Here is a 16,660-nt window from a genome sequence, read left to right as displayed (position 1 = left end):
CCGGGTGTCACGTGACGAGACTTCTTGTCTGCGGGTTGTAAAGAGTTAACTGCAGCCATGGACCAGCTAGTCCTAATAAGCCCTTCAAAGACCATGAGACGACAGTTAAAGTATTGCTTGTACATACTTAGGCAAGCACAAAATGAACATAACATAGATATTAAGTTTATATTCAATAGATTTGGGTTTATGACATTCTGTGACTCATGCATCTCTATATCTCTGTCAACCTACTGCTGATCCCCCGTGACACTCACAGTGGCCACTTGCCTTTTAGATATCATGTTTGATGCCTCACAATGGCGAGTACTGTTCAACTGTTGGTCACATGGCGTAAGAATGAGAACAGCATTAAGATGACTATTTGAATAACAGTTGTAATTGATCTACAGTTTTTTTGTGGGGTTGATTTCTGGACCAAACACATTTTGCTGTTCAGCACTTGTCTGAGAATAGCAAGTTCCACAAAATGTTATCGTCAATCAAATGAAGTTCACCTGTAGTGGTCATAATGTATTTTAGATTCATCATAAAACTTCGCACCAAATGCGTAATATGATTATGATTCTAATAATTTGTGAGTATTGTATGTGCTGGCAGCACTCAAAGAGTGTATACATCTCTCGTCATACATGTTCTTTCCCACCATCACCATCAAGTCCTAACTTTATTTGGGTAGTCTGTTAGTAAACGCAACAATAATTTACTTATGTTTGAAACAAGAAATGTAACCTATAAAAAAATCTGAGTTGTTCTGTACTTTGGACCCAGTTAGTTCATGTCACCCTGCCTTCCATTTTTGAGCCAAAAGACTGAGGATGTCATATTGGCATCAATATCAAATATGCTGAAATGATATGCAGTACTGTGAGTCCCCGCCATTCCTGTCACCTATCAGATTAATTCATAAACCAGGAAAGAAAAGGTTTTCACAGGAAGAGACACAGGTGGAGCAAAAAAAATGAGCTAGGCAGTACAGTATACAGTTAGATATATGAGGAATCTGCTGCTTTAAATTCTTTTTTCAAACTTTTTATTGACATTTATTGGTGTGTTTTTTTAATGTATGTCTGGATCAATAATTAACAAATTTACTGTAATAGAAGACAGGTTAATTTTATTGTCCATGAAAATTTACAATTTATTGTACATGAAAAGAAGGCCCTAACTGTATTTTAGTGCCTCTGTTTTCCATACAATGACCCACTTTGGATCATCTTTCTGATACATACCTCTGCCAAGGCCAGCGGCCATGTTTCAGCTGTAAAAATCTAGGACAAAATGTGAGGGACATCATCAGAACGTGACGGTCCAGGACATTAAATACTGGAAGCCGTGGTAGACCATGGGCCGAACCATAGAGCACCTTTTAATTCTCCAAGACTAAGCAGCCACTTCCCATAATTGCCCATCATGGCAAATATGGAGACACCTGGACGTGATTACAAGTGGCTGAGGGCACTGATTGGTTGACATACAGAGGAGGGAAGACAAGCATAGGTAGACAAGATCATACTTAACGAGAAAAAGGGAGACATTTCCTGTGTCCAAATTCACAAGGCTGGGTCCTCCAAAAGCCGAATTTGTCAGCTACAGGACGTGACTCCCAACGTAACTCGCGTGGACTTACACATGAATGGACTGTTGGTCAACGTGCTCCCGATAAGCAGCATTGACAATCCATTCATGTGTAAGTCTGTGCATGCTGTCGAGTTACGCCGAGAGTGACGTCATGCAGCCGACAAATTCGGCCTTCAGAGGACTCAGCCTGGGGCCTGGGGGAGTGTGCCCTGATGCTGCCACAGACTGGGAGGCCTTGGGGGGTTGTGCTTGCCTCTTTGGCCGGGTTCGGTGGCTCCCCTCTTTGGTGGAGGTTCTCATGCATTCCAGATCCACCACACCATCATCTACTGAAATTCCAACAGAATTTTCTTGTCCCACTGGTCGCTGAATCAGTGGAGGCTGGTGTTTGTGGATCTCACTCTGCTTCATCTATCCTTCCTTCCTTTCTTTCTTTAGTTTTTCCTCTGGTCTCTTGAGGTCTCCCTAGTGTGTTGGAATGTAGAGGTTTCTGGGGTTGGTGAAAGATTCTGGTTGTGTAACTCTGTGGGTGGTAGGGGGTGTTTGGTTGGTGTTGATGTTCAGTTTGTTACATCTTTCTTTCCTTTGATCCTTCCCCTGGTCTCCTGACAACTTCATGACTCTGGCGAGACTCTAAAGTATCTGGTTAAGGTAAAGGGGATGGGATTTTTTTTTTATAGGTATTAGGTGAATGAAAGAGCACAAACTCAAGCACACCCCCCACATACACCAACACACACACCCCCACAAGAGCGATGATAATGACATGATTCAATAAGGCTGCCGAATGAACAATACTGAGCTCTCTTTCAAAACAAAATACATACATTTTCTAGCAAGCTTCACAAGTTTGGTGGTTTCCTATCATCTCAAGGGCCATGAAGTAACAAGAGAGAGGACATTGGAGGGCAGGGAAGAGGTAAGGGAGAGAGGAAACTGTAAGCTATGCACCAGTTTGTGTTGTTTTGGCGCGGTTACGGCCAACAGTAGTCTTTTTCTTTTCTTTTCATTAAAAAGTTTGTTGCTGGTTAGGCACATAGCCGATTTATTCTGCAACGCTACAATACGAAATAATGAGACTTGAATTTGAAATATAAACACAAGTGGTTTGAGGGGTAAAAATTGTGTTTTTTGTGTGTGCATGTTAATTAAAAAAAAAAAAAAAAAGTAAAAGACTATGTTTTTAATAGGAAGAAGTCTGTACGTCGCTTCCTTAGCGTTCAAATAAGGTTCTAAGCTGGTAGTGCACTCACAAACTGGAGGCATGGTCAAGGTGCAGGTTGGATCCCAAACCCCTCACCCCCATTTAAATTTTTGTTTGTTTTTTTAAGTCTATCGTGGGACCAAGAAAGGTTGGTCTTACAACTTAATGTCATTATTATTTACTCAATATTCACTGGTCAAATAAGACTTCAAAAGAGTTATGTTTTTTTGTTTTATTTTCTACATATTAAGAATAGGCATACGATGAAATATTTACTGTTTCATGCATATCATCTAATTCGCACCTCAAACAATTAATTTACAGTATTTGTAATAAAAACACGCACACCCACGTGCCATATTACCGACCTGTACTTGAGACACATTCATTGGTGAGAAAACTCTGCTGTGTAATAAAAGTTAGTAAACCAAGACAGTTCCTAGTTTGTTTTTTTCCCTGTATTGTCTGATAATATTTTGTCTTCCTAATTTCAATTTTGACTAAAATCTGCTTGTTTAAAACATGTTTTACATTTGAAAAGTTACTATTCATATAGTGACTGAAGCCAGTCAAAAACAAATCACCGGGTGATGCAAACTCATATCCCCTTGTCTGTTTTTATCCGTCTGTGTCTCCAGCGGCTGATATGGTTGACATGAAGCTGGCCAGGTTGGCCACTCTTGGCTTCACCGGCTGTCTGTCAGCAGTTGAATTTAACTCCATCAGTCCTCTGAAAGCAGCTCTTCTCCAACCTGACAGCCATGTAGCCGTCACAGGCCCACTGACACAGTCAAATTGTGGTTCTCTGTCCTCTGCTAATCCCCAATCATCAGAAATGACACATTCGTTACCAGGTACTTAAGTATTGTTGTGCACTGCAACCCATATTTATTTCTGTGTATGCAAGTGAACCCCCGTCTTCCCTTCTAGGAATGTACAGTGTCTTGTTTTTAGTGCTGTATGTTGATAAACGGACATAGTGGTTCTAGTAGTACAATGCACCTCATACCTTATCACAGAACATCCAATTTTGCTAACGGATGCATGAATGAATGGCATGCTGGATGTCTGCATCACTATCAGGTGATCAAACATTGAAAGTACCTTTCCCTTCTATCATTCTTCATACTTGTTTACATCATTTTTTTTCTGTTGTGCTCATTAGGTCTGGTCTCCTCCCTCTTTAATCATCTATTTCAGTAAACCTCCAAATGGAAAGACAAAAGACTAAGGAGCTTTTGCTTTTAACAGCCAGAGAATTGAGAATTAACCTATATTCATATTTTCTGATACCCACTAAGACAAATCGATAACATGTTGGCTTCCACATCCAAAGGTTCAAATGGTGTGATATCAAGAATTTGTACATCCTACGTGACCTTTTTTGTGGGGGCTAGACGGATCATCTGGAAAGCCAAAACTCAACTCAAATTGTCTAACTGGCACAGCTTTATGGGCCAGTCTGTGTGAGCTGTACCTGTTGAGGCATCTGAAGTTCCTGTTGACACGACCTGGAGAGGTAGGACTCAGACGCAGGGAGAAGGTAGGCCACAGTAATCAGCAGCAGTCTCCTCTCAGACTGAGAGGAGAAGGGGGAATCAAAAAGTGGAGAACAAAAACGCTCCACTGGGGAGGAAAAAAACAGGCACAAGGTACAGGGGACAACTAAAGGCGCTCCGCTGGGGAGGAAAACAGGCTCAGGGCACAAGGGGAAACTAAGGGCGCTCCGCTGGGGAGGAAAAAACAGGCACAAGGCACAGGGGACAACTAAAGGCGCTCCGCTGGGGAGGAAAAAACAGGCACAAGGCACAAAAACAAGGCAAAAAGGCAAGGCAAAAAGGCAACAGGATCGAGGACTCGAGGACTCGAGGACTCGAGGACTCGAGGACTTGAGGACTTGAGGACTTGAGGACTTGAGGACTGTGGAACACTTCCATGCACTGACATAACACTTCGGCAACGGAGGGAGAAAGGCTGATGGCTTTTATTGCAGGGGATAATTGGTGGCAGGCGGCAGTAATCATGGGACCGGTAATGAGCGAACAGCAGGAAGGGCAAGTGACCTGGGGTGAGAAGGGAGTTAGAGATTTTCAAAATAAACAGGAAACATGAGGACAAAATAAAAGCATGACCCGCCACGCTGGTGGCGGCGTGACACCTGTAAATCAGTGTTTCTCAATTCCGGTGCTCAGGCCCCCCGAGCCAGCCTTTTTTTCCATGTCTCCCAATTCCAAATGCAGCTGATTCCAATGACAGCTAATCAGCCAGCTCTGGAGAAGCCTGATAATGATCCTCACCTGCGTTGCAATTGGGAGACATGGACAACAGGCTGGCTTACCCCGGGTTTTCACTGGATGCGGTTGCGGTGCGGTTGCGGTGCGGTTGCGGTGCGGTTGCGGTGCGGTTGCGGTGCGGTGCGTCTTGACTGCGTGCTCCGGACGGGTCAATTTTTTTGTCAATCCACACCGGCTCCGCACAGCTGCGGTCCGGCAGCTCCGTCGCCGCCCACTTCCCAACGTGTCTCGCGGGACCGCGCGCGCGCGATCATGTGGCATTTCATAACGAGAGGTGGACTTCTTTTGATTTAACCTTTTCTTCTTCTTCTGCTATGAGATTCCATGCAGCATCCTTTTTTTGGTTGTCCTTGTAAAGTATATTAATAACGAGAGTCGGGTCAGTGCGGGTCCACTCTTTATTTCTGTCTTCCGCGTCCGGCTGCCGCTCAGTACGGCAAGCGAGACGGGCACAACAAGCAATCGCGAACATCAAACTCACAATACATTACAGTCCTTATAAAAAGGATGTGCCGTGTCATATATTATTTTGTGGTTTTCCACCTCCAATATAAACCTCTCCTCGTCCATGTTCGCTGGTGTCTAAACCGTGAATGAGCACATGGCCCGGCGACGCCCACGTCACGTTTTGCTGAAAAACTTGCGAAATAGGAGCTGGCGAGTGTTTTATTCTGAAAGGTAACCGGAAATTTATTTTGAAACTGCCTCGGTCTTCCTGTCCCGCTCGATGTGTTTTGTGCTAGCTTGCCATTTGCCGGAGGCCTACCGCTGCGGCGTCCGGCAAAAATAGAAAATAGGTCTATCCTTGCGGAAGGCTTGCGGCACGCCGCAGGCCTTCCGCAGTCGACACGCAACGCACCCGCAAGCGGTGTAAACTGCACCATTCGAATGAATGGAATCTAATTGCTTGCGTCGCCGGACCGCACCGCAACCGCACCGCAACCGCATCCGGTGAAAACCCGGGGTTAGGGTGGCCTGAGGAAAGGAATTGAGAAACACTGCTGTAAATGAACCTGCTATTTTTTGGTATAGCATTTTTTGTACTATAGAATTGTTTTGTTGCATTGTGCTATTGTAATATAGGTGACGATTTTATTTTTGAGTAAACAGGAAGTGGTGTCATAATTCGATAGGAAATGACGTAACTAACCGACATACCGCCATTAGCGTCGTCTTCCAAGGTCAAGAAAGACGTGTGCGCGCCAGAGAGAACAGCTAAAGTTATAAGATTCACCAACCTATTAGCACCTGGTTGAGAAGGGAACGAGGTGCGTAATAGTCATGTTTATTGTTTAACTATTGTTACATTTCACGTTGTTTGTGTGAGTCACGGCATAGTAAATCACTACCGCTTTCACCCACTAGGGTGCGCTAACGCACAATGCTATTGCTCAAGATTGTTTTGTTTCCCGAGAATTTGTATTTCTGTATGATTTATTTATTTATTTTTTGTTATAAGGAAATGACAAAGGGGAAGGTTAAAATTTGTTTGTATATACTATGTTAATTATAGGCAAAAATATATTGTAAAGGCTATAGAACAATAAGGCAATTCATTTATAGTACAGGGTTTAAATAAGGTAAAATGTGTGCACAGAACATGTCGTTTGAGTTGTTAATGGTATTTTATTTTATTTTGTATTGTAGCTCTTACTGTGTGTTCACAATAAGGGAAGGTAAAATAAAAGATTGTGAACTATCAGGTGGAGAGACCACCTTTATTTCAACCCAGGATGCTACAGTTCCAGTTCAGGCTTTCATTGGTTTGGTCCCAAGGGTTTATTATTATTATTATTATTATTATTATTATTCGTAGTAGTAGTAGTAGTAGTAGTAGTAGTAGTAGTAGTAGTATTTACCACACTATTGTTCCATGTATGACAACCAAATCAGGAGGTCTATGTTTCACTAGCCCACCATATGTCATTTGATGACTATTCAACCCTGCGCTTTACCTGTCTCTAATAGTAAGATATAATATATGTAAGTAAGATGCGAAATATTTCTTTCTGGGAAATGAAAACATATAGTATCCATTCGCTTTGTGACAGTTCAGGCTGTTTGAAAGCGCTATATAAATAAACTTGAGTTGAGTTGAGTTGAGTTGAGTTGAGTTGAGTTGAGTTGAGTTGAGTTGAGGTCACCAGCCAATCTTAGGGCATACAAATACACAATCATTCACACCATAGTATATCTGAATAAAATATACAATAATGTCAGCAACAGTACTTCTGCTGGAAGCATTGTTGTTGCTAAGAGCTACAGATTTTGTTGACTTTTTTTGTCTTCATCTTTCTTTTTTCATTGTGTCCAGACCCACCTGCTTCACTGGATCCAAGTCAACCCTTAGTCAATACCATCAGGAGTGGCACAGCTCTAATTGGAGGTACCATAACAGATGTTTTAAAGTTCTAAAGCAATAATGTCAGGAGGATGCATTGCTTATCATAAAGAAAATAAAACATAGTTACATTCAGTATTTGGACAATGACAGAGTTTTATGACGTTAATTTTATACAACTGCCCCAATAGATCGCATATGCCATTTTTGAATTTTTGAATTTGCAGTTGAATACCATTTTCAAGGGCAAAAACTACCTAAAATTGTAAGTACATCATAGCTATAATTTTGCAGCCATAGGTTCTCAGTTCGGTATGTTTTCAGTATGTGTTTTGTCAGCAAAATCTGAATTTTGTAATGTACTGAATAATATAAATTCTTTCAAGTTTAAAAACAACCCTTGTAACCCTCTTGTCCCTTGACTAATTGTATACATATGACAATACAGAAGCATAAATAATATGTATCACAATTTTATAATGTAAACAATAGGCAATACTTGTGTAACAGTACATACGTTATGCATCTATCAGTGCAATTGTATCAGAATTAAGAAAAAAAAAAGTTTGGTAAATGCTTTACGTACAGTAGGTACATAAGAAATTCTACACATGTGCTTAATGATGTACAGTATAAAACATAAAGTACATGTGGAGAATCTCGCATTACAGTACGTGGACCTCTCCAGATATGGTATGTTCATGGCCATGCTAAAATAACATGTTGATGCTGATCTATCTGAACAAAATATATCTGGCTGTTTGGTTCCTGGGCGGCACGGTAGTCGAGTGGTTAGCACGTCCGCTTCCCAGTTCTGAGGTCTCCGGTTCGAGCCCAGGCTCGGACCTTCCTGGGTGGAGTTTGCATGTTCTCCCCGTGCCCGCGTGGGTCTTCTCCGGGTACTCCGGTCTCCTCCCACATTCCAAAGACATGCATGGCAGGTTAATTGGGCGCTCCGAATTGTCCCTAGGTGTGTGTGTGCGTGTGAGTGTGGATGGTTGTTCGTCTCTGTGTGCCCTGTGATTGGTTGGCAACCAGTCCAGGGTGTCCCCCGCCTACTGCCCAGAGCCAGCTGAGATAGGCGCCAGCAGCCCCCGCGACCCTTGTGAGGAATAAGCGGTCAAGAAAATGGATGGATGGATGGATGTTTGGTTCCTTTGAGCCTGCTTTTATTCCTGTTTACCACGTGCCACTGTTTGTAGGTGTTATAGCACTGGTGATCTTTATCACTGTGTTTGCGATGGCCATCATCGGCAGAATCACCTGCAGCAGACTTCAGACGTACCGGAACACGGATGTGAAATCATCACAGCCTGACGTTGTCAACGATGTCCACTTAAGTGGTGAGCCTAATTATCAGAGTGCTCGCAGTGACAACCAAAGGGAGTTTTACATATAAAGGACTTATGACTGACAAGACAAAGCGGCCCTCGTCCGTATGTCCTTTATAAGACACTGTTTCTAGGAGCCATGGATCTATTATCTATACGTTTTCCAACTTGATTTGTACATATTGTATGTTTTGCACACACTGGTAAAATATCAATTATACGTGGATTCTAAGATGTCATTATTCTCATTTTAATCATGTGGATCTCCATAAAAGCAACACTTTGGCACCAACCCAGTTGCATAGTGTCTGAGATTATTCCAAAACAACTATTATTGTTACATAACAGGGAGGATTCAAGTTGTCTTATCAATGAATGTGTGTCTTGATGTTGTCATGTTTTTCTGCAAGCTGAATATGTGACAGGCATCTGGTCAGAATGTGCTACTTCTGCAGTGGAGATCCAGTTATGGACTGTCATGAGTCTCTCAAACTCCATTAAGAGAGGTCATAGCCAAGGTTCAAACACACAACTTCAAACTGTGTGGGAGGTGTGCTAACCCATATACACACTGTGTCTATCAGATCGGGTACCTTGGTTCGCTATCTTTACTATTTTTATACATACTGTATCATACATAATTGTCTAGTTCGGTTTTTTTTTTTTTTTTTTTTTTACAAGTATTTGTATTTATATTTGTTATGACATCCTAAAAAGTAAAAGTGGGGTGGTGTTCTTTGTTTATAATACTTCAGGGTCTCTTGGGTTCATTATATAATATAAATGTGCATTGGATGAAAATGTAAAATGAATAAAGAATCCCAGAAATTTGGTTATTTTAGTTTGGCTCGTTATTCGTTGCATGTGGAAAATGATCAATGCAAAACAAAAGCTTTGCGTTCCCTCGCAAAAAAAACTGTGTTATCTCGCAAAGATTGCGGGATAATGGAAAGACTGCGAGATAACGCAGGTTTTTGTTTTTTGTTGTTTTTTTTATTATGCGCAAGGACGCTTTTTTTTTAGGGATACTTCACTTATTTAGCCCATTATATAGTATGGAAGCCCATTCCCGCCAGTAAAAAAAAATAAAAATAAATTGGGAGTTTTTTTTTTGTTTTTTTTTCGCCGTCAGAAAAACCACCAGTGGAATTTTTTATTTTTATTTTATTTTTTTTACACCACCAGTAACCGCCAGTGGATTTTTTTTTTTTTCAAAATACGTTTGAACGCCAGTGGGGGGGAATAATAATAATAATAATAATGATAATCTATCAGACTTCCATGCGGCACGTTGCGCCCTCCAGTGGCGAGCAAAGTTTGAAACAATTATAAAGACCCCGTCACACTCAACGAGCATCTAAAAGTCGACTGTATTAAATGATTGTACAATTGTACTTGGCAACATGTATTATAATGATGTGATTTGTGGTGTTATAGACCTATATGCGATAATAGCCCATCACGTTGAAGCAAGGTTGCACAAACTGGACGGGTGACCATTGACCCACGGTTTCGGTTTCCTCAGATTGCCATTACACTCATTTTGGTTGATGCGCCTGCATCGTCAGCACGTAAAAATGCCCTGAAATTTGAATCCGTGTGTGGTTGAATCCGATGGAGGGCTTGCGCTTGCCGCATGGTATGGAAACCCATTCTCGCTTTAATAAAGACGACTTAGATTGTCGTTGAGTGTGACGTGGTATTCATAATTGTTTCAAACTTTGCTCGCCAATGGAGGGTGCAACATGGAAGTCTGATAGTTTTTTGTTTTTTTTGCTGCTCTGGCCCTGTCCGCCTTTCTGGGTGCCGGATGGGTGGGGTGGGGGGGTTGTGTGTGTGTGTGTGTGTGTGTGTGTGGGGGGGGGGGGGGGCACCTACACCCGCCGGGTTGGGGGAGGCCCCGCTGGTCGCTCCTCTTACTCACTTCACTAGTTTTGCACTATACACTTTGTAAATATACACATAGGGCACACAACACATTTCTTGGTGGGGTGGGGAAGGGTGGAAACACCGTCTTCACCCTTCAACTCCCCTCCAATTTTAATACACTTCACGTCCAAGGGGAGGGGTGAGTTGGGGTGGGGAGCTATCAGGGGGGATAGACTGCAGTGCCTGGCAGCGCTGTGGTCCCATATATACATATTCATTTTTTTTGGGATGCGGGTGGATTGGAGTAGGGGAATTTTTTTTTTCCCTCTGCTCCAACTCACCTGCTCCCAATTTTAATGCACCACACACACACACTTGTATATACACTGGGTGGGGCCACATTCACGGTGTAAGGGTAGAGCTCGCCAGTCGGCGAGGTGTGTTGGGTGTTGGGGGTCGGGTGTGTTCTGGGGTTTGGGTGCCGGGGGGTGGCAGGGCCTGGGTCGTGGCGGGTTTGGGTGAGGTGCGGGGGGCTGGGGACCGGTGGGGCGCTGTGGGGGCCCGCTGGGCCTCGTTCTGCGGCCTTGGGCTTGAGGGTGTGGGCCAGGGCTGGGACGGGGGTGTTCATCTGGGTCGGCTCGCCGACCGGTGTCCGCTCGGGTGGCGTGGGGGTGGCCTTGGTGCTGCCGCTGCCCGGTGCCGGTTTCCGGGGGGGCAGGGTTCGGGGGGAGGGGGTTTGCGGGGTTTGGCGGGTGGTGGTTTGGGGGGGGGGGCTTGTTTGGGGGGGGGGGGGGGGTGTTGGGGGTCGGGTGTGTTCTGGGGTTTGGGCGCCGGGCCTGGGTTGTGGCGGGTTTGGGTGGGGTGCGGGGGGCTGGGGACCGGTGGGGCGCTGTGGGGGCCCGCTGGGCCTCGTTCTGCGGCCTTGGGCTTGAGGGTGGGGGCCGGGGCTGGGTGTTCATCTGGGTCGGCTCGCCGACCGGTGTCCGCTCGGGTGGCGTGGGGGTGGCCTTGGTGCTGCCGCGGCCTGGGGGGTTCCGGGGGGGCGGTGCTCACTTTGCTGGGCCGCGGTTGACAGCTTCTTTCTTTGGTGGCAGTCCTTATACATGCCAGATCCATCACACAGCATCTACTGAAACTCAAACAGAATTCGCCTCTCCCTCCCGCAGCTCGTTGAATCAGTGGGTGCTGGTGTCTGTGGATCTCACTTTGCTTTATCTATCCTTCCCTCCTTCCTCTCTTTAGTTTTTCCTCTGGTCACTTGAGATCTCCTCAATTTATTGGAAGTTTGAGGTTTCTGGGGTTGGCATAAGACTGGTTTTGTAACCACGCAGGAGGTGTTTGGTTGGTGCTGAATTTCACTTTGATGGACTGGATGTACTGGTTTCTATGGATCTCACTCTGCCTCATCGATCCTTCCCTCCTTCCTCTCTTTAGTTTTTCCTCTGGTCTATTGAGATCTCGTTCATTTGTTGGAATTTAGAGGCTTCTGGTGTTGGCGTAAGACCTTGTTTTTGTAACCATGGGGAAGGCAGGAAGTGTTTGGTCGGTTCTGGATTTCACTTTGATTTATCTTTCTTTTCTTTTTATCTTTTCTGACCTTTTCTCTGGTCTCCTGACCATTTGAACCTCACGACTCTGGCGAGACTCTGAAGTACCTGGTTAAGGTGAAGGGTAATGGGATTTTTATAAGGTTTTAGGTGAATTAATTAGTATAAATATACATATTTGCATGCACACGCACGCACGCACACATACACACACAAAAAAAAAAAAAGAGCAATGATGATAAGACGTTGAATCGGTAAGACTACCGAATGAACAATTCTGAGCTCTTAAAAAAAAATAAAATAAAATAAATAATAAAGACGACTTAGATTGTCGTTGAGTGTGACGTGGTATTCATAATTGTTTCAAACTTTCCTCGGCACTGGAGGGTGCAAGGTGCCGCATGGAAGTCCGCTAGATTTTTTTTTTCTTCCCCCACTGGCGGATTCTCGTTCGAAGGTGTAAAAAAAAAAAAAAAAGATTTTTTTTTTTTTTTTCTGCCGGGAGCAAAACAAAAAATAAACTCCCCTTTTTTTTTTTTTTTTTACTGGCGGGAATGGGCTTCCATATTATAGCAATAAAAATGTAAGATTTTGTCTATAATTAATTTGATACTTTCAGTATTTTTCACGTACAATTAGTACTTTTAAAAGCACATTTTGCAACTTGCTGTCGACTGAAAATTACATCACAAGGGCTCAGGTAACCAAACACAGCTCACCTGGTTTCTAGTTTTGGTCAAGTGGCCCTGAGCCCTTGTGATGTGATTTTCAGTCGACAGCAAGTTGCAAAATGTGTTTTTAAAGGTACTAATTGTACATGAAAAATAAAGAAAATATCACATTTGTTATAGGCAAAATGTTAATGTTTGACTGCCAAAAATGGCTAAGTAAGTAAACGAGTTAATGTACTTCTGGGTCATTTTCCGTGTGACCAAAAGCGACGAGGATCGTGTAAACCATAGGTGTCAAACTGCAGTCCTCGAGGGCCCGCAGTCCTGCAGGTTTTGGAGGTTTCCCACTTTCAACACAGCTGATTCATATTTAAGCTCAGCAGCAAGCTCTGCAGGAGCCAGAGAATTATCCTGATCATTGAATCAGGTGCGTTGGAGTAGAGAAACCTCGAAAACATGCAGGACTCTGGCCCTCGAGGACCGGATCTTGACACGCTCCATCTTCGTCGCTTTGGGAAAGTTTCCCACTGCTTTGTTTAATGTTTACACCTCCATCCTCGTCGCATTTCGTCGCACGGAAGATGACCCGGAAGTACATGAACTCGTTTAAAAAAAAAGAAAAAAGCTTTATCTCGCAATCTTAGTGAGAGAACGAAACATTTTTTTCCCCTACCATGTCACCTTAGGGGCTCCGTAGAAGTCAAACCAATAAACACAGCTTTTCATGTTTTTATTTACAGTGAAGAATGGCAGAATTATGTGAATACCTTTTGGTTAATCAGACAGGAGTTTAATGCTACTTTCAGCATGAGGACCAATATGGAAGCCTGAGGGTCATCATCCACCTGCATCCCCCAATGTAGCGCAGTGGTTACTTAAGCCACAGAGCAAAATCACCAAGACTAAGAGATAGGATAACTCTGAGAGAATTTAATGAATATGGGCCCTCATGTTTGCCATTGCATACATACTTACTAGCGTAGGTCACTGCACTTTTAATTTTAATAAATCTCGTCCCCGAGTGTCCAACATTCAACCTAGTGACAAGGGCACCAACGCACAGTAGCTTACCAGGCCTTGCCGCACCGCTGATTACATCTTCAGCATATTTATGCAGAACAAGTTCCATAGATAAAACCCTCATGTTTTATTGATATTCGGCATGCACACAGTTGGAATTCATCCCTCAGATACAGTAGATCAGATCAACTCACCTCAAACTGAATGTCAGAACTGGAAAAAGGTTGGGGCAGAGAACAAAATAAACTCTTATAAAAAGTTTATGAGATAAACATTTTTGATGGATTTTTGCAGGAGCTGAATGTTGTGTACTGGAAGGTTTGGATCCCAAATGCAGACACAAATAAGATTTTCTCCATTTATTCACATCGAGAGGCAGAAACCCAGACACAGGACAGGTGGACAATAATCCGGCAAACCATACACAATTCTCAGACTGCACCCACAGACAGTGAATCGTAAAGGACTAAAGAATGACTTCACATAGATCCCGACATCACCTAAAGGATTAAAGGTTGACATCACGAACATCACGTTTTGTAAACAGACACTTGTTACATCAGTACCTAAACAGACACATAACAGGTCATGAACTGAATAGTTCTGATATTTTTTTGGGGGTACAATATTATATTTAAGCTGTAGTTTAATTGTGCCGCTATTTCTACAAAATTCAAATACGCTACTGTGATTTTATTTGTTATTATTTCAACACATTTTGTTTTCTCATCAGCAAGCTCTGCAGGACCCCAGAGAATAAGGCTCTCTATAAAGACATGTTTCACATCGTTCATATTGAAGAGCCGTTCAAAAGACTCGATTCATTCGTGAACGTCACATCACTAATAAACTCAACGCGGCTGAAAAGGCGGACAAACCAGCGTCCGGTTTAGGGTTGCTCATGACGCCTGACACATCACTGAAAATTAGGTCTGTCTCCCTAAGTCCGGACGTCTGGCCACCCTAGTGTTCAGTTCAACATCCGTGCTTTTAGGAGGGGATAGCAGTGCTACTACGTCCTGCTCGCTCTCGTTCACGGTCTTGTCACATCTTGTCCAGTGTTTTTACAGTTTTTTCCAATTGCTAAAACACCATTTTGCAAACTAGGCATTTTATCAAAAATGATAACACAATTCACAAAACCACACACATTGCAAAACCCCTCTCATATCCTCCAAAATGAAGCACTGCAACCAAAACTACATATAGCTTTGCCAAAATCAAACTTTTGTTCCAAGTGGCACACGAGTCATTCATGTCACCAGATTTATGTCTCATCAACTACACACTGTTGGGCATAATGCACAACACTGTCATCTTTAGTATGCTTTGCCATTGTTACGCCCGGCTCGTCAAGGGGAAGGGAAGTAACAATAACAGAAAATATAGAGTAGATAAACACGGGGTCGACTTTAACATCTTAGTAAGGGTGTCACGATTTCGATTTTTTATCGAAATCGATCGAAATTACGTCACGATTTCGAGCATCGAAATAGAAGAGAGGACACACGAGCAGACCTGCAGCCTTGGAAAACGCTGGATTCAAACATTTAATTAGTGTACTTGAACCACGCTACAGTATGCCCAGCAACTGTAAATGTTGGGATATAGTTTGTTCAGGCTGTATTTGTTCCATGACTTTGGATACAATATATTTTTTGTTGTTGTTGCACATTGCACATTATTTTAAGAGGAACGCACAGCACACTGTTGTAACCAAAAACAGTCAATAGATGGCAGGCACCCACTGTGACTTTTTGTTTTTGTTTTTTTATTTTTTATTTTACACTTCAGTAAGAACAAGACGGTTAACTTTATATTGTAAATAAATTCTTTGAATTTGATCATTCCTGCCTAATGTCAATTATCATATATTACATAAATTTACACAAAAATAATATGGAAATTGCATCACCTATATGTAGCCGATCTTTTGAAATAAGATTTACTGTACAATGAATAGAACCAATGATCATAGACTAGCCTTAGCCTACAGAAGCATATGCCTCTGTGTTATAAAGTGGGGGAGCGGAAAAAAAAAAAAAAAAAAAAAATCGAAAAAAAAATCGAATCGTGACCCCAAAATCGAAATTTAAATCGAATCGTGGAGTTGGCGAATCGTGACACCCCTACATCTTAGTGGTTTTAATTGAAGTTTCAGGCAGGGGTTTGACAAGGGAGTGAAAGTGGAAGGTGAACAAATAATAACCGCATTTGACAGAACTGACAGAACGGAGGAGAAACAACAATAACCAAAAGGGGAATAATACAAGGATACACAAGAGCACAAAATGGGTTTACCCAGCTCACGGGTCTAGCGAGTGTCTCACACCAATAGCAAAACGAAAGAGACACGAACGAGGCGAGCTGTACTGAGAAGTTCCAGCCGCCCCGAGGAGCGGCAATGCAGCGCTTTTTATTGTGGAGCAGTCCGGCCAGGTGGTAGTCGGCGATTGGCGGAGAGGGCTGGAGCTGCTCCACCGAGGGCGTAGGGGCGGACGACCACCGCCCAGGACGTCGCGCCGGCACATCCGTCCAATCAGAGCGTCGCGCTGGCACAGTCGTCCCATCAGCGCGTCGCGCTGGCACAGTCGTCCCATCAGCGCGTCGCGCTGGCACAGTCGTCCAATCAGCGCGTCGCGCTGGCACAGTCGTCCAATCAGCGCGTCGCGCTGGCACAGTCGTCCAATCAGCGCGTCGCGCTGGCACAGTCGTCCAATCAGCGCGTCGCGCTGGCACAGTCGTCCAATCAGCGCATCGCGCTGGCACAGTCGTCCAATCCGGGTGTCGCGCTGGCGCATT

The 16,660-nt window shown here is 43.5% G+C and overlaps 1 protein-coding gene across 3 annotated transcripts in view; it reads left to right on the top strand.

The window, feature by feature from the left end:
- Positions 1–9,592, top strand: part of LOC144026874 (contactin-associated protein-like 4) — a 116,783-nt gene extending 107,191 nt beyond the window's left edge. Inside the window, exons 22-24 of one of the 3 annotated variants that reach the window (XM_077533956.1) lie at positions 3,424–3,639; positions 7,394–7,465; positions 8,623–9,592. In XM_077533956.1, coding sequence (XP_077390082.1) covers positions 3,424–3,639; positions 7,394–7,465; positions 8,623–8,819 — 485 coding nt within the window. In that variant the 3' untranslated portion in view covers positions 8,820–9,592. Of the gene's footprint in view, positions 1–3,423; positions 3,640–4,121; positions 4,594–7,393; positions 7,466–8,622 lie in introns of those variants that run through there. The other 2 variants (XM_077533958.1, XM_077533957.1) reach the window with 2 other exon arrangements.
- Positions 9,593–16,660: the final 7,068 nt, after the last annotated feature.

The sequence above is a fragment of the Festucalex cinctus genome, chromosome 10 (genome assembly GCF_051991245.1).
Source record: "Festucalex cinctus isolate MCC-2025b chromosome 10, RoL_Fcin_1.0, whole genome shotgun sequence".
In the NCBI taxonomy this organism is placed as follows: Eukaryota; Metazoa; Chordata; class Actinopteri; order Syngnathiformes; family Syngnathidae; genus Festucalex; species Festucalex cinctus.
This window is presented reverse-complemented; position numbering and strand designations above follow the sequence as displayed.